We start from the raw sequence: 21,661 nt of genomic DNA, 5'->3' as shown, positions 1-21,661 counted from the left end.
TTATCATTATTCATCTGTATTGTTTGATTTATCTAACTTTTGTAGCCAACATACACATCTTTGCAATTTAATTGTCTTGATATTTGTTTTATCAAATTATCAGAACTTGCTGGTAACTGGTGCAGTTGACTGTAGCTTGAAAGGCTGGGACTTGCGGAATGTCCGGCAACCAGTATTTGTCTTGCTTGGTCATACCTATGCTATCAGAAGAGTAAAAGTAAGTTCTGTTTTATTTGCCTTTGACCACCACTGAATTGTTATGCATTTCTTTTTTGAAAGTAGTAATATTTTATATTGTCTAATAACTGGGAAAAAAACAACAGGTCTTGAATATTTTAGATGCTATGGTGACTGTTGTTGGAAACTGTCAGTTTAGCACTGTAAAACATTTTGGTATTTAGCAGATTGCTGGAATTTCACAGTAAATGACATCTTTGGAGTCAATATATTTCCATGAGTGTTCAAGAGCTTGAGAGAGGGTTAGAAGGTTTACTTCAGCTAGGTTATATGGGAAGTTTTAGATAGAGAAAATACCTTCCCTTACCCATTTTTTAAATGCTGTTGTGCCTTTTTCTTTCTGTACAAAGGATTGGTATTCACATAAGGCAAGTTATAGAACTCATTGTGATTATGCATTTTTGCGTATACAAAGAAAATATTAATACATTCAAAGAGATTTAGAAACTTTATGTGTAAAAGGCTACAGATGCCTATACTGGATCTGTGTACTACTAGATCACCCACCGGCAGGATGCACCATGTTCTAGATGCATGATGACATTTTTTTCATATTAGCACTTATTATTTTTATATATTAGTGAAAAAATACCTGATCCTTTTAAAGCTTTTCAGGAACAGGCATGTTTATTAATATTTTCTAGGAAGTCTGAGCTGGCAAAAAAAAATTAATCCTGGTCAGTATTTTACTTTGCATGCACTTGGAATTTTTGATCTGTTTATAACAACTTTAAAAGTTACTACACTTAGGTTTTAATTTGTCAGAAAAGGGTGTGACTCGGGCGGTGGTTCCATATCACAAATCCCGTTTGTGGCCAGACAGCCTCAGAATCTCCTGCTCTTCCTTATCTCAGCTGCTTTTGCCTGCTGTCCCTACTGGTGGTCGCTGTCTGGTCTTATTTTTTCTAGTTTAATTCCTGCATGACCATGCTGTAATCTGGCTCCATGAAATGTTCTTCATATCAGAAGAACATATAGCAGTGGTGCTTGAGATTGTGGTTTTTGGTTTTTTGTTTTTTCTTTTTTTTTTTTTTAAGTAGATCATTTTGCAACTCCAATTTGACAGCCATTAAGATGCATCAGTACAGTATAAATCGATACAAACTATCATATTCTTGCTCTCTGACAGTGAGATCTTTTAAAAACAACTTTGCCACTAAGGGATTCATAGCACATTGTCTTCATGATAAAATGAAGAAAGGGAATGCAGAATTGTTGTTCACCTTAACCTGTGATAATAGAACTTAAGGACACTTGATGAAGGTAATAGAAGATGGATTTACAAACAAATAGAAGTACTGATTTTACACATTTGGATAGCAGACTTCTTGAATTAGCATCATGCACAAAAGGTGGCATAGGCAGGCAGTGTCATCAGGTTCATGGATAGCAGCTGGTCAATAAACAGGTACTAGAAGAGCTAGACATGGATAACATCTCTAATTTCTCTACTCTCTATCATCCTGGGCTACATTAGGAAGAGTATTGCTACCAGATTGAGGGGAATGATCCTTCCCTGCTCCTCCCTGTACCAGTGAGACCACATGTGGAATACTGGATCTAGTTCTGGGCTTGCCAGTAGAAGGGAGACATGGACATACTGGAGTAAATACAGCAAAGGGGCACAAAGAAAGTTAAGAGACTGGTGTCTCTGTCCTACCAGGAGAGGCTGAGATAGTTGGGATTTTGTTAGTGTGGAGAAGACAAGGCTTAGGAAAGGTCTTATCACTGTATATGAATGATTGGGGGGAAATAGAGAATGCAAAGCCTGATTCTTCTCAGGGATATCTAGTGAGAGCACAAGGGAGATTGGTACAAACTGAAATACAGAAGATGCCATGTAAACATAGACTACTGGGTTCAAAGACTGTTGGCCTGAACAGGTGGGTTATTTTTTATGTTCTTATACCATCTCATTGAAATTTCCAATTTTGGCCTATCATGCTCTCTGTTTTCTTACAATGCCTTGAAATTATTATTAGCAGTTGACCAGCAGCAGAACTGTCTTTGCACCAGCCTCTGAGATCAGTTCACTAAGTGACTTTAAGCAGACAGTGGGGAGGCTGTATATCCATACATATGCAAAGGAGAGGTATGTGAGAGTACATGATGTGGTATTTGCCAAGACGGTTTAAATATTTGAACTTTGGTAACTTTCTACTTATAGTAAGTCTATATATGTTCATAGGATTTTTACTTTGAAAGTTGTTCTGTTTTGTTTTCTTGCAGTTTTCACCATTCCATGCAACCTTATTGGCCTCTTGCTCCTATGATTTTACTGTGAGGTACAGTATTTTTTTAATTGAATAAAAATGGAAAGATAATCTATTTTCATGTGGCTTGCAATAGAAAATAGTTCTAGAGTGGACATACTGACATGCAGTTGATGTTGCTATCAGGTATTTTCTCTCTTCTTAAGCTATATTAAAAAAACATGTGTTCTTCACTGAAAGGCTAGGTCAGTCACTCTTCTGAATTATTTCTGCTCTGACGGATGTTTTCTGTAATCCTTGTCACATCATTCTACTTAACATAGATGTGTCCAGCTGTGATAGAGTCTGATAAGTAAGTAGTAACCTCTTGAATGTAGGTGGGTGACTTCATATGTTTCTGACTTACTTTTATCTAAGTTTTTCATGAACAAAGCTTTTGTCCTGTCAGTATCTGAGGAAGCTTTAGTATTGTCCCACAGTCTGTATGCTGAAGTTATTACTTCTGCAGGTTCCCCTCACTGCCTAATATGTCTGATATCACTGAGGATTTTATAATACAGCTGATTTAAGGCTGATTAAAAATGCTATGAAAGTTTGACTTGTGTTAGCACTTCTCTAAGATACACAGTGTCGTAAGTTAATCCACACAAAGTACATTCCTGGTTATTTCAATCACATTCTTTGATCTGCATTTTAATTTTATAACATGAATATAGTAGCCACCACAAGTGACTGCAGAGTTATCCCACTGACCCGAATCGTCCCAATTTATGTCACTTCTGGCTGTGTCCTAAGTGGTCTGACACCAGACACAGAAAGTTTCTGTTTCCTAAGGGAAACATTGCTAACTCCCAGTGCCTGTACGTGTTTCTCAAACATAAATCTATATAGGTATGTGCCATAACATAACATGCCATGTGCCATCATATAAAGTTGCATCATGAAGTTAGTGTGTTAAGCATTTTAGGAATTTTTTATATTTTCAGAAATATCACTGGAAGAGTGTTACAGCTGAAATACTCTGTTTTCATCCAGCCTCTTAGTTGCAGCTCTCAGAGTGCAGCAAACAGAAACATGCAGGGATGCAAAGGGGCTCTGAAGCTCTGCTATGGGTACTGTGGGACTGCTTGAGACTGTACAGTGACAGTGGTAACATTCCAGAGGGAGACAGTTGCTGGAGCAGTTGTCCTTGGCACATGTGAGTCCTCAACCTCAATAGCACTAGAGAGGATGTTACCTTCCGGGTCCTAGGCTGCAGGGAGTGCCTGGTGCCTCTTCCTGGGGCTGGAGGTGATGGTGACCTCACCTGCAGGAGATGCACTCTCTTTGAGGTACTGTATCATCAAGGATAGTGAATGCAAGGTTGACAGAGTCTTCCCAGGTATCCTTCAGAGGTGAGAGCTCAAATGCCACAATGCAAGGAAGGAGGGATAGCTAGAGACTATGCCTCAAGAAGTAGAGCATAAGGATGAAGATTCCCATGATGGGGAAGACTGGAAACTTCTGACTTCTAGCAACACAAGCTGGAGCTAGGGAACAGATTTAGAGCTCTGGAAATGGGTGAGCAAGAACAAGCTCAGTCTGGGGAGGTGTCAAAGCCAGCTGAGCCTGAATCAAGTGTCTGCACCAAAACAGAAATGTGCATCATCGCTGGAGACTACCTCCTGTTGCATTCCCTCTTGAAGCATCTGCTTGCCAGCCCAACTTGTTGTCATAGAAGGTCCATTGGTTGAGGTTTAGGAGGCTGTGGAGAGACTGCTAGGATTTGTCCAGATTCAAAACACTGCCTTTTCCCACTTACCTATATGGGTTCTCATGTCACTGTAAGAGGTGACCACAAATATATCAATAGTGGCTACATGGAATTAGGGGCCCGGGTGATGTTTTCCTTGATCTTGTCGGTGAAGGAGAAAGGTTCAGGGAGGAAAAGACATCTCCAACAAGTCAACACTTGGCTTCACAGCTTGTGTCACAAGCAGGGCTTTGTCTCTTTAAACTTCTTCTAAGCATTTGCGTACTGCAAGGCAGGCATAGGATCCATCTGACAGAGCAGGGCAAGCGCATCTTTGCCAACAGGCTCGCTAACTCAGTGAGGAGGTTTTTAAACTGCAGATATCAAGGCAGAGTGACCATAACTTGAAGAGTGGTGAAAATGTGAGGATCAGGAGAAGAGTGTGGGGAACAGCATAATCCCAGAGGCTTTTGCACTTTCTCTGCAAAAGCAGCCTGACACCTGTAGACAGCAGAGGAGACAAATGGGGAATTTAGAAGTGCATGTGTAGTGGCAGAGCTGTGGCCTCTTGGGGATTACAGAGAAGTGGTGGGACTAGTCACAAGACTGTCGTGCTGCAATGGATAAAGGCTCATCAGAAAAGAGAGGCTAGGGGGCTGAGGTGGTGATAATGGTAAAACTGGAAGTTCGGCAGTCCAGTCACCCCTTAAATTTTCAGTCCCTGCATGGGCTTGATCCTTTCAGAACTCGTGCCTTTCTCTTGTAGATTAGAACTGGATGGTAAACTTGCATAATAGTCCTGTCTCCCATAGGCACGTCATTATTTCAGTAAAGGACTTAAGTGCTTGAGAACCTTTCCTAAGTTTATGTTAATTGTTATTCTTTTACTTACTGTATAAAGGAGTGGTGCCTTGCCAATGATATCCACTGTTCTGTGGTTGGTGCCAGGAGTCTGACAGTGTAAGTGCTGAGATGTCCATATGTATATAACTTTCTAGACTGCTGTACCAGCATTCTGTCTACATGAAGCACTTATTTATATTTAAAATGCACTTCTCACAGAATACAGCACAGTGGTCTGAGGAAGCTTATTTATGGGATCTTACTTAACATCCTTTACTGATGCAGTGCCAGCTGGTTGGCAGCATATCGTTTCTCAAAAAACTTTTTAGTCAAAAAGTGGTAATTGGTTTATTCCAGTGGCCTTGTCTGAGCAATAAGACTAATAATCATCATGCTGATGCATTGAAGTGACTTGATTTTGTTGTCATGCTCACAACTTTTGACACCAACTATATATCCTTCAGGTTTGGCACTAATGTGCTTCACACAGTACCAAAATCTAGTGCAATTTCAGCTCTGACATTTTTGTGTGTGGAAACTGTCAACAAAGATGAGGAGAGCTCCTAGCTCATATACCAGGGTGTCTGTAAATGCAACGCTTGGGGACCTTTTCACAAAGTGCCACTCTAGACATCATTTTTTTGTGTCCAAACAATTAGTTGTTGTGACCAGGGACAAAGGGTGGGGTTGAAGAGATGAAATACAGATTTCTAGCAGTTTTCTAAAATTATTAGTTACTGTGTTTGGTATGAGTTAACAGACAACAGAGAAGGCTGGATGAAAGTATTTGGAAAAGGTGGCACAGGCAAAATATTCTGTATAATTGGGGAAGCTTGTTACCACAACACTTTGGGAATATCTTTTTTAAAGAATGTAATACTGTGACTGTGTTGTACTTCTACTACATATCCTGTAGCGTCATTTACAGGAAGGAATGTAGCTCACAGTCAGAAGTAGAATTCACTTAGGAATGTTCAGAATTTGAGTGGATGCACCATACACTCTACATGCACACATGCTGACATGTCTGCACACACATGTACACACACGTGTGTATGTGTAGACATGACTATATACACATATTTTAACTTAAGAACAAAATGCATGATAAATATATAAAAGTGGAAGAGAAGTAGGGATTCCAGTACATGGTATTAATTTCAGATCTTGCTGAATCTACACAAGACCTGTGATTTTTTCTTAACCACATCTGATAGTAATTCATAGAACATTTTGTTCTTTTATTTAACATTTCTATTTGAAGCTCAGAATTGTCTGTAAGTATTAACATATAGTAGATAAATTGGATACAGCATAGCTTACTGTTTAAGCTTTGTAATCTTAAATGTTACTGAAGCTTTGTAGTTTAACCAAACAAATGCAAATAGTGGATAAGATGCCCAAACTGCAGCGTTTTTGTTTTTTTCAGGTAACACAGCTAATTTGGCGTCTAATCACAACTGACTGTCAAAAAGCAAAAACTAGTAGCTCAAAAGCAAAGTTAACAATGTTTAACTTCATCTTTTGAAAATATTATGATGGCTCTGTGTGTGTGCTATATAGTTAAGCTACTGAAAAGAAAGCTGATTCACATGCCAACTTGATACTGGGGGCTAAGAAAAGAGGTGGTAGATTTGAACTTGAGCCTTTTCATACTTGAGTATGATGATTTGGATTTAACCTATCTTATAAATACTTCATTGAGACAAATCTTTCCTGTGTGATTTCCTTAGTTTTCAGAATAGTTCTGGAAAAATGTAGGTCAATTAAAGAGGAGTTTTAACACAAACAAATCATTAAAATGCCAGGAAATGCACAAAGTACTGTCATGTTTCCAGGACTTTTTTGGTCAGCATGACTGTTCTTAAACCTTATCTCTATCAAAATTCAGTTTGAAAGAAGGACAGTGTCATCTCTTACTGGAATCACTGTTTTATATTTTTGGACTCTCTTCAGTATATATAAAAAAAATCTTGGTGCATTAGGCATGACAGTGCTCACCAAAATCTAAACAGAAGATCTGATAAATTATAGAACTTCATTAAGCTGGTATCAGGCCAGATCTGGAAATAAATGCACAGAGGCTTGCCTCTGAGGCAAAAAGCTGGCTTTTGTTGAAAGGTTTACTGTATTGGACATAATCTCTGCAAGATGTTTTAAGGTAAATGTGTATCTCCAGCTCTCCATCACTATGTACAAGTTCAGTAACTTGGGTCACAAGTCTTGAGAACTTCTGGAATAATGCTGCTCATAAAAGAAACAAGCTTTCATTTCATTTAATCATCCTTGTTGTCTTTTCTTGTTTCTTTTTCTTCAGGGTGAAAAGATGGGTGTTTGCTCATTTGCTGTTTGTTTGTTTTGTTTTGTTTTTTTTTTTCCCTTCACCCCCAAATGGAAATTGTCTTCCTGCTGATCAAAATGCTTGTCACTGGTGGTTTCCAGTGTGAGACTGAAAACTCTGCAGTAGAAGAACCTGTTAGTTTGGATGTCTGGGTTGATGATAGCTCCTGTGTCATTATAAAAAGTCCTTGATAGCAGAGTTTCCAGTGGTAGTCAGAGCTTTGGGCATTACATCTGATGAAACTTAACAAAATTAAAAACTGACTCTACTTTTCAATTACTATTTAACTTCATTGCAACTATAGAGTTAGTCAGATTCACTCATACACCAGTGTGAAGCATATCTGTTCTCTTACATGTTTACTTTTTGGATTAAAGCAAGAATTATAATTTCAGTAAATATTTTGACATATAATTGAATGCTCAGGTTCTTGTATTTTTTAAATTCACTGGCATTTTCCTGCCTGCACATGCTAGGTGTTTTTTTTTAAATAAGTGTTATGAGATGGATTTTCTCTTAAAACTAGGAAAGTGGTGGTCACAGGAGCTATTCATCAAATGATCCAACCTCATAAACAGATTCATATTTTTTATCTATGAAAGGAAATTTTCTGGTGCAATGAATAGCACTATAATATTGTTTAACAATAGAGCAAAGGGATATTTGTATTTTTTTCCTTTTTCATTTCTTAAGAAACAGGTCTGTGTAAGTGTTAAATATTTGTAATTAAAATGTTCAAGTATTTATACTTGAACTGTGACAGCATCTGAATAGTTTTTCTTATGGAAAGTACATATTTTTTCTTCTACATAACGCTTTTTACTTTTTGGTTGTGAAGCTGTCTATTATTTCTCATTTTGTCCTACAAATACATTTAAATCTCTCTTTTAAAAATGTATTTTGTCTGTCTGAAAGGCAAAATTAGGGTTTTTTTGTGGGCAGATGAGAAAACAGAACTATTGAGAGAGACCATATATACCTACAGTATTATCTGTATGTTCTTGTCAACCAGTTCTATATTTCTCAGCCATCTGACTTACCATTTTTAGCCAACTGACCTTTCCCAGTGCTTGATGAAGAGTGGGGCATGTGTCAAAGTGAACTGAAGCTCCAGTCTAGAATTCTGGTACTAAAAGATAGGGAACATTCAGAAGCTCTTATGAGACCATATATGTCTCCAAGTTAGGGGTTTGCATCCTCTTTTTAGTTAATTCATGTTTGGGGAGAAATGAGGAAACAAAGAGTAAACTGGATAAATTCAATCTCATAATTACGCTTAAATTTCAGTGTATCGGCAGCAATGAAATTGTTACTCCTGTACACCAACCATGTACAGGCTCATGTCTTCATCTTTCAAGAAGGGAGTAGCACATGATGCTGCCTATTTGGCTGCACCTTGTTTTAAGCTAAAAGTACTAGAGAAGACTTGTGCTTGCCTAAATGGAGCTTCTTACGTTCATTTTTTAGATCAGATTGAACTTTCTGGTGGCAAGAAATATCTTCATTTTGTGAGCATGCCCTGTTTTTCAGGGCACTCTGTTTCTGGGCTGGGATCTTTGGCTCATACCTCAATAGAATAATGGTAGAAATATGTTCTGAGGTTGGCTTTAAGCCCATGATGATCCTCAAATCATTGTTTGGAGGAAAGTATTAAAGTTACTAATAAATTTTGCAAATTTAAAGATCTTCAAAAGCAGAAGGGATATTATGAAGGCTAATCACTACTTGTTCTTAAACATTACTCTGTTACATTCTAGCAGAAGAACTGAAACAAACGTAACTCACAATCTGCCATTTTACCTTATAGGTGAGATGTTTGTATGGTATTTTATTGTCATCAACTCACATATTTAATAAGGAAAAACAGTGGTGTGTATGCAGTTCTACTAGAGTAGGGTTATAAAAGTCTAAGTGGTGTGCTTTGTTTTCCCATACAGTTCGTGAGAAGTAAACTAAAGTTAGCATTTCAGCAAGAATTACTTTGAAATAAAGCTTGTAAGTTAAGTCCTTAAAGAAGAACTATGCTACTGGAGCAAACTCAAAAGTAAAACCTATTTCAGGATTACTTTTTTGGATCCTCTTCCATTTGATTTGGCTCTAAGCAATTCTTCCTCTTTGCTTATGGAAGATAATACTTCAAATAAAGGCTTTCTTCTATACCTGAGCTGATTCATGATGTTGATAATTTACTGGAACTGTAATTAAATAATCTCTTAAGGATATTATTGTGGAAATAGTTAGATGTCCCCAGTTAATGCCTGAAGTAACAACATTGCCCTTATTGGCCTGTATCCAAAAGTAGCTTGACACTAAGTTCTGCTCAGACAGAAGTTTTTCCAGTTTGCAGGAAGAACTTTTGCAGGTAGCTATCTTTGCCCAGGGCTTAGAGAATGGGAGCAGGAAGATTAATTTCATGATACATGTGTAGTAAACTGAGTTCTGGGTTGCTCTTAAAAACTTCTTGGTTATATACATCTGTATGCTACTGTGACCTTTGCCTGATGTGGTTGCATGTGCATGGTGGAATTAGTTGTTGATTGGGCTTTTATGGAAAGCAGCCTCTAAATAGCTGATTCACACCCACCTAAAAATACAATGTATGAAGACGTCTTCTATTTGAAACCTAAGAGTAGTAGTAAAGCTTTCATGCACACATATTTATCTTCTTGTTGTTTTTGTTCCCTAGAAGGAAATGGGCTTGAGGAGTTGTGTCCTTTGTGCTTCCAACTGTGCATTTTCCCTGAATAATTTCCTGAAGCAACTTTAGAACCTATCGAAAACTTAATTAGATTTAACACAGAAGTTGTAGCCTAAATTTACTAGGCTTGTACAAATTTAATGGGAACTCACAAGCATACAAGAGAGGGAAATCCAAAGTATTGCCTTAAGGAAGCCAAAATATGTAGCATGAATTCACCACCTGTCTAATCTGGCTGGTAATCGGCAAGCTCCTCAGCATGCATGAGCAGGCTGTCACAACATGTGCATTGTGCTGACTTGTACAGACAGTGAAACCTGAACTGATACTGGCTGCTTTTTGTTGCCCAACCAGTGGTGAAGGTGCAGAGGCAGGCAGTAAGGGCGGAGTGGGAAGGAGGACAAGGTAGGAGAAACTATATTGGGGCTGGTAAAAGTGTTTTGGTAGGGGAACACAGGAGATATGTGTGGTAAGACAGATCTATGTCATATTGCCATGGGTGGGACAAAATCCGTAGGATGACAGGCTTTTTCTTTTAACATCATGGCTTGTTTAGAGTAAGCAGTCCATTTGCAATGTATGTGCAGCTTATGAATTGCATGTGAAGAATCTGTAAAACAAATAAGAAACTATCAAGAAATAAGGGAAGAGGTATACTTTCAACAGTTTCAGTGGAAAAAAGGTTTAAGAAAATGCGCTCATATAGGTTGCAGGGTCAGTGCAGATGTGACTGCATTTGTGTGTGCTAGTTTTAATTTACATAATATGGGTAAAAATGTCAGTTCTGATGAAGCGGCACATTTCTGACTGTATTGGACCCTAAAAACATGTGATTGTCTGGCCCACTGTTGAAGTTAATGCTGCCAACTGCATAGATATACCTATAGCTAAAATAGTGCAAGCACACCTATTTGCGCTGTGAATGTGATTTTTATGTTGCTATATAGCCATCCTGCTGGGGTAAAGGTTGGCTCGGAAAACCTGCACTATGCTTTTAGTCTTCAGAATGCAACAGAAGTAAAATATTGTTGTCACCATGCTAGTCTTGGAAGCTGGGCTGTAGATAGTGTGGACTGCAAAATTGTTATGAATGCCATCATTAACTTATCATCAATGGTTCCCAGTCCTGAGACTGTACATTTTGTTGACTTTCACTAGTAATTATTTATATATCAAAAAATGAAGGTCCCAGACCCTTTGTGGAACTTGAACTATGTTGCAGTATTCTTGAACTGTATACTGCTGCTGAATTTTTGCAAATGTGACTCCATACAACAAACAGCAAAATGCCCTATTTTTAAAATTGATTGGAACATCTTTTCTAAGTTTCCATTCATGTAGATCTGAAGTTGTCTTTAGTCTTAGTTTTTGGTTATGAGCTTCTGTCTTTCAGGATTTAGTAGAGAGCTAATGTGGTAAGGAAGGCTATTGCTGTAACTTAGAAACAACAAGATTTGTTTCCTTACCTTCTTATGAACAAATGTGGGAGGATGAAAATGCTGAGATGGCCTTTTGCCCCTCTCTCCTGCAAAATAAGTTGTTATCTTAGATCTTGGATACTAGGAAAAAGTGAAGAGGGTTGTTGCTGTGGCATAGCCATTATGCTGATACCACTCTGCTCATTTATGAAGGACATGACATCTACACATTAAGCAAACTGATCCTGCTGGCTCCAGTGTTTGCTATTTTACCTGAACTGGTTTGAATATACAGTGCTTTCAGTGTAGTTATTCTGATAATGAACTGTTTTTATTAAGTATTGTCACTTTTCCCAATAGGAGCAAGGCAGGGAGACCTCTGGGATTGTTACAGAAGAAATAAAGCGTATGAGTGACCACTTTGAGAAAATTCGAGCTGTAGAAAATGGGATTACAGCTGGCAACCCACAAAATGTGCTGTGCTTTGCAGCCTATGGACTTTTCTAAGTGCCATCTTATCAGTATGTTATTATTAGTGTCCAGAAGAGGGCTACGAAGTTGGCAAAGAGTTTGGAGGGGAAGCTGTATGAGGAGCACCTAAAGTCACTTGGTTTGTTCAGCCTGGAGAAGACTGAGAGGAGATCTCATCGCATTACTCACCAGGGGAGGAGGAAGGGCAGGCACCGAACTCTGCTCTTTAGTGACCAGTGACAGAACCCAAGAGAATGTCAGGAAGATGTGCCAGGGGAGGTTCAGGTTGGACATTAGGAAAAGGTTTTGCATGCAGAGGGTGGTGGAGCACTGGAACAGGCTCCCCAGGGAGGTGTCACAGCCCCAAGCCTGACACTGTTCAAGAAGAGACTGGACAACACCCTCAGACACATGGTGTGAACTGTGGAGCAGTCGTATGCAGGGACAGGAGTTGGACTCGATGTTCCTTGTGGGTCTCTTCCAACTCAGGACATTCTATGATTCTGTCTGAAAGTCCTGTTCCTGAATCTTTTCTTTCATGACTGAGATTTCTTGTACCTGTATTTCATCCCATCTTTTATACTTCTCCTATCCATGCTGTTAACTGCCTTGATGAACATTGCACCTAACAGGGGAGTAGCTGGGAGAAGTAGAAGCTTCAGAAATCTGTTTTCTAAGTGTTTATAGCAACCAAGCCTGGAAAGAAAAAATTTTTTTGAAATATGAATTATCGGAATTAACTGTATAATGCAACTGATTTTTGTAGTACAAATTTATTATTAAATTATAATATTAAATTCTGTTTTACAGGAACATAGTCTCAAACTTGAGACTAGGATCGACAATGAATGTGTAATTTTCAATAGAGAAGGACCCCATAGTGAACAATACCAAGAACTGATAAAACTCCTAAATTGTGCTGATCTCTTTCAGGGATAATATTCCCCAGTCATCAAAAAATATAACAAGAGTATTCTATCCTCTATTTCATTCTGTTTTAATAATGTCCCAATGGCTGCTCTTCGGTGCCAACTTTGATCTCAGTTTCTGCAACAGGAGACAAAGCTGGTTTTGCCCAGTGGGGTTTAATTTATGCAAATCAGCAGATGGCTTTGCAGGAATATGATTTGTTATGTTTCCTAAGTGGATGAGTTTGCTTTTTTAAATACCCTGGCAGCAACAGATTTGTCAATATCTTGCATTATGTTTTTGAAATGGCCTTTCAATTACTTTAATTGTGGTTTGTTTGATTTTTATTTTTATTTTTTTTTTCTCTCCCTTCTCTCTCCCCCTTCTTCCCTCCCTCCCTCTCTCTCTATAGATTCTGGGACTTTTCCAAGCCTAACCCTTTGCTGGAAACAGTCGAGCATCATACTGAATTTACATGTGGACTGGATTTAAGTCTTCACAACCATGGCCAGGTGAGAGCTGGGATGAATTTACTTTTCACTTGCCTATTATAGCCAGTGTGGTCATGACTGGACTGCAGGACTCAGATGCTGAATAAGAGCCACCAGACTGCAGAAAGCTTCTGGAAGTGGGTCTAGCTGAATGCTTATTAAATAAACCTCACTTCAGATCTGTTTTTATTTATAAAGTGGTTACTTGCATTGGGCAGGGAAGGAGGGCAGGACAGACAGAACTGCAAAATCAGATAGCTGAAAGCCACAGTGAGCCCAGGGAAAATGAGATAGTTTTGTTTCAGAAGGAAGAGTAATAGAGAAGGGCCTAGAATGCCAAGCTGAGATACAGAGCATTCTTCCTTCTACTTAGAGTGTCAAGTTAAGCATTGGTAGTGTCACATGTGATACCTAGACCTGGTTTGTCATAATATTTGAAGTACTAAAAGAGTACAAGTGGACTTCTGCAAAGCATTTGACACTGTCCTGCACAACGTCCTTGTCTCTAAACTGGAGAGAAATGGATTCGACAAATGGACCATTTGGTGGATAAGGAATTGGCTGGATGGTCGCACTCAAAGAGTTGCGGTCAACAGCTTGATGTCCAAGTGGAGAACAGTGACGAGTGGCATTTCTCAGGGTTCAGTATTGGAACTGATGCTATTTAACATCTTTGTCAGTGACATGGACAGTGGCACTGAGTGCACCCTCAGCATGTTTGCTGACAACACCAAGCTGTGTGGTGCTGTCAACACTCTGGATGGAAGAGATGCCATCCAGAGGGACCTTGACAGGCTGGAGAGGTGGGACTGTGAACCTCATGAAGTTCAGGAAGGCCAAGCGCAAGGTCCTGCACATGGGTCGGGACAATCCCAAGCATAAATACAGGCTGGGCAGAGAATGGATTGAGAGCAGCCCTGAGGAGAAGGACTTGGGGATGTTGGTTGATGAGAAGCTCAACATGGTCTGCCAATTTGCACTTGCTGTCCCAAAAGCCAGTTGTGTCCTGGGCTGCATAAAAACACATGGGACCAGCAGGTCAAGGGAGGTGATTCTCCCCTTCTGCTCTGCTCTCATGAGACCTTACCTGGAGTACTGTGTCCAGCTATAGGGCCCTTGACATAAGAAGGACATGGTTGGAGTGAGTCCGGAGAAGGGTCACGAAGATGATCAGAGGGCTGGAGCACCTCTCCTCTGAAGACAGGCTGAGAGAATTGAGGTTGTTCAGCCTGGAGAAGAAAAGGCTCCAGTGAGACCTTATAGCAGCCTTCCAGGACCTAAAGGGGGCTACAAGAAAGCTGGAGATGGACTTTTTACAAGGGCCTGTTGTGATAGGACAAGGGGTAATGGCTTTAAACTGAAAGAGGGTAGATTTAGGTTAGATACAAGGAAGAAATTCTTTGCCATAAGGGTGGTGAGGCACTGGAACAGGCTGCCCAGAGAAGCTGTGGATGCCCCATCCCTGGGAGTGTTCAAGGCCAGGCTGGCTCGGGCTTTGAGCAACCTGTTCTAGTGGAAGGTGTCCCTGCCCATGGCAGGAGGCTTGGAACTAGATTATCTTTAAGGTCCCTCCCAATCAAAACCCTTCTATGATCATTCTAAGAGGCTTAATATGTAGTTAGAATTCTAAAACCCTCAGCTATTGATGTGAAAGGGTGGAACCCATTTTATCGGGGCACTTGTTTATTTACTGGTTGTGGTAGGGATCCTCCTCTGCTTCTGTTGCTACAGTTGTTTCTGTTTTGTAAACAGACGATTGTTGTTTGTAGTATAAACTGTGTTTTCAGACAAGAAAGGCAGGAAAAACTAAAGCTAATTATTTGCTTTAAAACAAGAAAACCTATGGTTTTCACACAGAAATTACTGTCACTGAGTTAACTGTAACTAATATATTATTTAATGTACCACAGATATTATTTGCATCTAGATTCCTTTGTACTTCACAGTGAAATTAAATTTTTACTCCAGATAAAAATTACTTGTAATTACTTGAAATTTTGATTGGACAAGTCAAGTAAAACCATCATAATTTCTTGCACTGATGAAAGGACACAGGAGAAAGTTGTAAGTTTGGCAAAATCCTTAGCTTAATGCATGTGGAACTATTCTTGCCAAATGCTAACTTGAAGAGTTTCTTGCCCGATCACTTGTTCCCTTAATTCTGTTGCCTCAGAGGTTCTGCGGTAACTGTTCACGAGGCCATGCTGTGAACCACATGGAATTTGTAAAGCTGAAAAGAATTCTCAAGTTTCAGGTTAGTTTTCATTATGACAGGGCAAGAACAGTTTAAAGGCCAGTCCCTGGGAATTAAACTTCATCCCAAGTGGGTGCACAGGTATGATTCTGGCTAAATTTGGTCCAGAGGGAGCAGCATGCGTGGTGTAGTACAGCAGAGCCTTAGAGTGCTACATCAGTGCGTGCTCTGAGCCCACTTCAGCTTTCTATGAAGGTGGTGAGGGTTTTGCCATGGATCTGAATGATGCGAGAAGATTTTTCTTCGTTTTGTATTGAGGATGTGATTACATCTTGATTATAAGCCTGTTGCAAAGAGCTCTGTGTGCTACAGAATGGGCCTCAGTGGATGATGTTTCTGACTATATGGCTAGATATTACTTCTTTTTGTGTGATTTATCTGTCAAACTTGGAGTTGCTGCTACCTGAATATTCCGTCCTTTGTAACTGCATTGTATGGAGTAGCCTTCTTGGAACAATGTCAAGTAAATGCTCAATGATGGATGATAGATAATGAATTGAAAGCAAACAGCTGCACATGCACTTGTGTGTTGGAAACAGGAGAATGATGGTGTGTATACCCATCTACATAAGGACATTCGTGCATCCAGGTATTTTTTTTTCCACACAAAAATTCTGCAAGTCCAGTTGGACTTAATGCACAAAATGTGTAAATATGGATACATATCCATATACACTGCCTTCCAGACAGAAGTTTGGCATCTACAACAGCTTTAATATACCTATGTTTTTTTCCTATTGATTTGATTTAGTGTATTGTGAAGGCTGGATATCACAGCAATGCAAACTGTAAACATTCTGGTTTTTAAAAGAAGTTTAAAAACCTGTGATAGAATTAAAGGATAACTAGAAGATAAAGAATTAACACAGAATTGTTGCTTCCAGTATGAGCACTTGCAGCCTTTCTCTGGCTTCTACATCTATCCAACGAAGATTATGTGCTTCAGTTTTATGCTTTTGTTCCAAATATGTAGGTTGCGTTTGTGTCTGCTCTTTATCAAGACCTGATAATGAGCCTCATTCATTGTTGTTTTTCATGCATTTGTATTAGGTTGATACAAAAGTAACTGCAGTTTTAGACCATGAATTTTAAATCATTATAACTAGGCTCAAACACATCTTTATTAATCAAAATAGGAACCATTACAATCATTTGCCATTTTTTTGACAACGAGAAATAAGTTTGTTTATTCCTGCAGCATAAAAATACAGGCTTCAAGATTCAACCAACTCTTGGAAAGCATTTTCTGTATCCTGTTGGTTGTGGAAGCATTTTCCCTGCAAAAAGTTTTTGAGATACTTGAAGAAGTGGCGGTTGGTTGGCAAGAGGTCAGGTGAATGTGGCCGAGGAGGCAAAACTTCGTAGCCCAAATGGTTCAACTTTTGAAGCGTTGGTTGTATGACGTGTGGTTGGGCGTTGTCATGGAGAAGAAGTGTGCCCTTTTTTTTGACCAATGCTGGCTGCAGGTGTTGCAGTTTTCAGTGCATGTCATTGATATGCTGAGCATCCTTCTCAGATGTCATGGTCTTGCTGGGATTCAGAAAGCTGTAATGGATCAGACTGGCAGCAGACCACCAAACAGTGACCATGACCTTTTCTTGGTGCAGGTTTGGCTCTGGGAAGTGCTTTGCACATTCTTCTCGGTCCAACCATTGAGCTGGTCATCACCAGTTGTATAAAATCCACTTCTTGTTGCATGTCACAATCCAATCAAGAAATGGTTCATTGTTCTTGCATAGAAGTAGAGAAGATGACACTTCAAAAGGATGATATTTTTTTATTTTCAGTCAGCTCATGAGGTGCCCACATATCGAGCTTTTTCACCTTTCCAATTTGCTTCAAATGCCGAATGACTGTACAATGGTCGACATAGAGTTCTTTGGCAACTTCTGGTGTAGTTTTAAGAGGATCAGCTTTGATGGTTGCTCTCTATTGGTCGTTGTCAACTTTGGATGGGTGGCCACTACGCTCCTTATCTTCAAGGCTCGTCTCCTCTGCGGAACTTCTGGAACCACCACTGCTCTGTATGTTCATTAGCAGTTCCTGGGCCAAATATGTGGTTGATGTTGCGAGTTGTCTCTGCTACTTTACGAACCATTTTGAACTCGAATAAGAAAATTGCTCACATTTGCTTTTTATCTAATGTAATTTCCATAGTCTAAAATAAATATAAAATAAACAGCAAGTAATAAGTCAGTAGCAAAAAAAAAAAAAAGATGAGAAAAGTGCATTAAAATTATGTATAACATAACCACGTTTATTTATTATAAGAATGTATTCCAGTATCAAACAGCAAATTTCAAAAATGCAAAATCTGCAATTCCTTTTGCACCAACTTAATATGATTTGTGATTTTCACTCTATGAGTTATGACTTGAGATTTGAACTGCATCTCTCCTCCATGGATACAGAGTATTTTATTCATAATGGACAAGCTATTCATTTCTAGTCAAATTAAGTACCATTCTGGTCAGTAACCTTTGCTTTCGTTCTTAATGATATTTTTGTTGTCTAGCCAGAAGGTGTTTTCCTTGGCTGTGCCGAATGAACTTCAGCAATTTTGAAGGATATTTTACATGTCATAAAAAAAACAGTCTCTACTTTGAGAAAGTGTTCAAAACAGATACTGTGATAAGTGTCTGATGGAGGAATTACAAGACATTCCTGTGGAACCGATCGAGCTTTGAACAGAATGCACAGGCAGAGAGTAGGTACGTGCAGGCAGGCTGGTTCTTGTACAGTGTCCTCCTAAGGGGAGGCAACATGTGGGAGAGAGATCTGATCATAAGGAACAGGTCCCAGTTGTCAAGGTAAGTATTAGCTAGATGAAACAGAAAACTCCTTTGTCCTTAATTAAGATTCTGATATCTGTTTGGGGGTATCTGACTCTACATAAACTGTTTGTTGAAAGCTTTGCATTTTAATAAAATCACTGCTGTTTGGCTTGTTTTTCTTTCCACCATAATATTGGTGGTCAGGTTCATAGCCATTTCAGGCAACTAACAAGCTTTCAGGTGCATAGAAAAATGTGCATTTTACAGTGGAAAGCATTAACAGAAATGGTTCTCATGTTATTCAGGATATTTCTCTGTTAAACTGCAAGTGCTGATGTGAGAACTTGCAAGGTAGGTTGTCTAGGAGAAAATACTCCCAACTCCAGCTTTCAGCCAAAGCAGCTTTGCCAGGCACAAGAACAGTGACAAGACCCTAAGCACCAAAAATCTATTAAATCAGTAAGGGTGTACAGTATTAAGAACTGAACAAATCCATTTACCTTGTCAGCAGTATTAAGAGTATGCAGTTTTTTAAACCAGACATGGTAGTTCTTTCCAAAGTTTGGGATAAGGAAAACAGTTAAACCTTGCTCCTTTCTATATGTACTAGATAGTTGTAGGGTATATATAGAGAATATGAAAATTATAATCAGCTATATACTACTCCTCGCTAGGGGCTGATAATGCTAGGCCATGTATTGGAATTGTACTCTGTAGATCACCATATTTCTTATTTCTCTCCTTTCCCTGTATGTGATCTGTGAATGTTCTGCCAAATTAAAATATAATACTCCTTTAAGCCTAGCTCCTACTGGGATTTTGCTGTGCTTACCTATAGCACGTAAGCATGAGCCTAACTTTTGGTGTTATTTGTGCAGCTTTTAAAAGCAGCCTTTTTCTTCTGATGTGGGTTGAATGTGATACAGCAGTCATGAATTAATTTTAAATGTCTTTTAGGCAATCCATCAATGACACAGATAAAAAGTACAGATACTGTGAACAGTCAGTACTTCTTGTCCTGATTTTGAAATTATTTCAATAGGTATATAAAAAACAGAAAATACATGTGTACCATAGATTTCTTTAAATTGTGGACAAAAAATATGTTAACCCTTTCTGTTGTAGTTATAATATTGCTTAACACAAATGTAAAAAAAACAAGCTCTGAATTCTGTCTGAAAACCTTTCTCAACCTGCACTTTATGTCTATTCTGAATTCTGCAAAGCAGCCAGTGGAAAGTATAAATTAATGCTTTCCATTGAGCCAGGCTTTCTGTCTTGCTGCTGGCAACGGGATTAAGTATTTAGAAAGATTCCTCTCCTATTCCCACTATTTCTCTGTACTTTTACACTATGAACAATGACATTCCTAAATTGCAAGGATATGTGATTTTCAGTTGAAATGTTGTCACGTGGTGTAGTGGCTTAGAATGCTTTATACTTGAAGGGCACATTCAACATCAGAGATGTGCCAAATCAGAACAGAACTTCAACAATATACAATACTGAGGTAGTCCATTTAGAACTTAAAATTGTTCTACACCAAATGAGGATTAGCCAAATGTTTGTTTTCTAGTCCAAACTCATCTCTTATCAGAATGTGTGCTAAGTCTGGGTTTTAGAATAACTTCTGTACAACACAAATAGTGATCACTCATTATTTTCTTTTCCTCTGGTTGTATGTGTTTGGGTGGTAATTATACCACAAATGGGCAGCTAGCCATCTGCATAACGGTTTGTGTCAACATGGTTTGAGAGGCAAACATGTTTCCTCTTAGCCCTCTGTGTGGCTGTACCTCTTTGTGTAAATATTCCCCCAGAGTAGATTAGCTACCATAAATCTGATTTCCCTTAATTCTTCCAAGCACCTGGAAATCTAGGATGTATTGATGCAAGAAAGGGCCTGGACACAATTCTTCTGTTTTGCATTTAGAGATGGTGATGGGTGTTACGGCAACACACACACATGATAGTAAATAATATCAAGACAGTGATAATACCAGTGCAATACCCAAGAAACTAGGCTTGTGCTCCATGTTACACTGTCCTTGCGATCCAGCTTCTCCCTAAAGCTGCAGGGTATCACCAGCATGTTGTGCTGTACCACAACCTGCTCCTTCCTTCCACCTGGTCAGAGGCAGTTAGAACTCAGCAGAGATGCCTACTTTGTAGCATTGGCTTTTCGGTCGCATGAAACAGTGCTCTACTGATGATATAATGACTATTTTTATGGCATCAGTATCACGAAAATTTTAAAAGCTGTAATTTCTTATTAGTTGGAGGGAGGCCATAGCCAAACTAGATACACTTGAGCTGTATCCTCTGAAGGTAACTGAAATCTAATCCTCCATTCTTATAGTTTTATGGGGAAATGTTTGATCATCTGTCAAGTTTTGGTGTACAGGTTTGTTCTGCTGCCTGTTTTCTCTGTGCAGCTTGTGCGATGTGCTGCATTAGCTGTGCCACCACAGCAAGCAGAACGGGCAGCAGAGGGGCTGCTGGAGTTGGCTTCACCAGCACAGCCAAGTATAAATGCAGAAGATGTCTTTAGTGAGGCTGTTTTGCTCTGTATTTTACTGTTCATTTAAATTAATTGTGCTCAGACAGGCCCAGAAATGTTGACTGTTTCATTTAAAAGTGGAGTTACATCTTGTGGAAATGTGCAGAAAAACAGAGACTTTCTCTGCTTTTTTTCTTGTGATTGCTTGCTCTTATCTTTTACACTTAATTGCCAATGAACTGATATCTTCCACCCAGCTGTTGTGGCTATCGCACTGCTATAATTATATCACTATCTTTACTTCATTTTAATCTTCTCCTTATGGTCCTTCTCCAGGATGCTACTAAAGTTATGCAGTTATTGATCCTTTGAGATGAAAAGATCCTATAGCATCTGTTCTTTTACTTAATTTCAGAGTGGATTTTTGTATGAAAATATCAGATTTAACCAGCTGTAAATGTTAAATAAATTTGAACTACCTTACAGAGTTGGAGCAGGGAAGGGGAGGTGACATTTCTTACTGGTGCTTATTGTATGTTTTTTCCAAATTGTTAACATCAAATTTTCACTGCATAAGTCAAAGCTAGCCATTCATGAGTAATAGTCACTCTTTGCCACTATCAGCATAAGTCTCATCTTAAGATGCTTGGAAAGGTTGCTGTCAGGCATTACAGTTCTGTAAAAGCTGCAATGTCAGAGTATGGAGAGGAAAATGCACTTTGATTTTTGATTCTGAAGTACTGGGAAGAGATAGGAGGCAGCAGTTCCTTAATAATTGTG

At 39.0% G+C, this 21,661-nt stretch overlaps 1 protein-coding gene across 1 annotated transcript in view; it reads left to right on the top strand.

Annotated features, from left to right (window-relative positions):
• The window catches only part of PEX7 (peroxisomal biogenesis factor 7), a 46,933-nt gene that overhangs the window by 17,203 nt on the left and 8,069 nt on the right, over positions 1–21,661 (top strand). Inside the window, exons 7-9 of the mRNA XM_082049654.1 lie at positions 104–217; positions 2,467–2,522; positions 13,275–13,374. Of these exons, the coding sequence (XP_081905780.1) occupies positions 104–217; positions 2,467–2,522; positions 13,275–13,374 (270 nt within the window). The remainder of the gene's footprint in view (positions 1–103; positions 218–2,466; positions 2,523–13,274; positions 13,375–21,661) is intronic.

This window comes from Streptopelia decaocto (assembly GCF_964273445.1).
Source record: "Streptopelia decaocto genome assembly, chromosome: 3".
NCBI lineage: Eukaryota > Metazoa > Chordata > Aves > Columbiformes > Columbidae > Streptopelia > Streptopelia decaocto.
The sequence above is the reverse complement of the archived record's forward strand: the minus strand, read 5'-3'. Positions and strand labels throughout refer to the sequence as shown.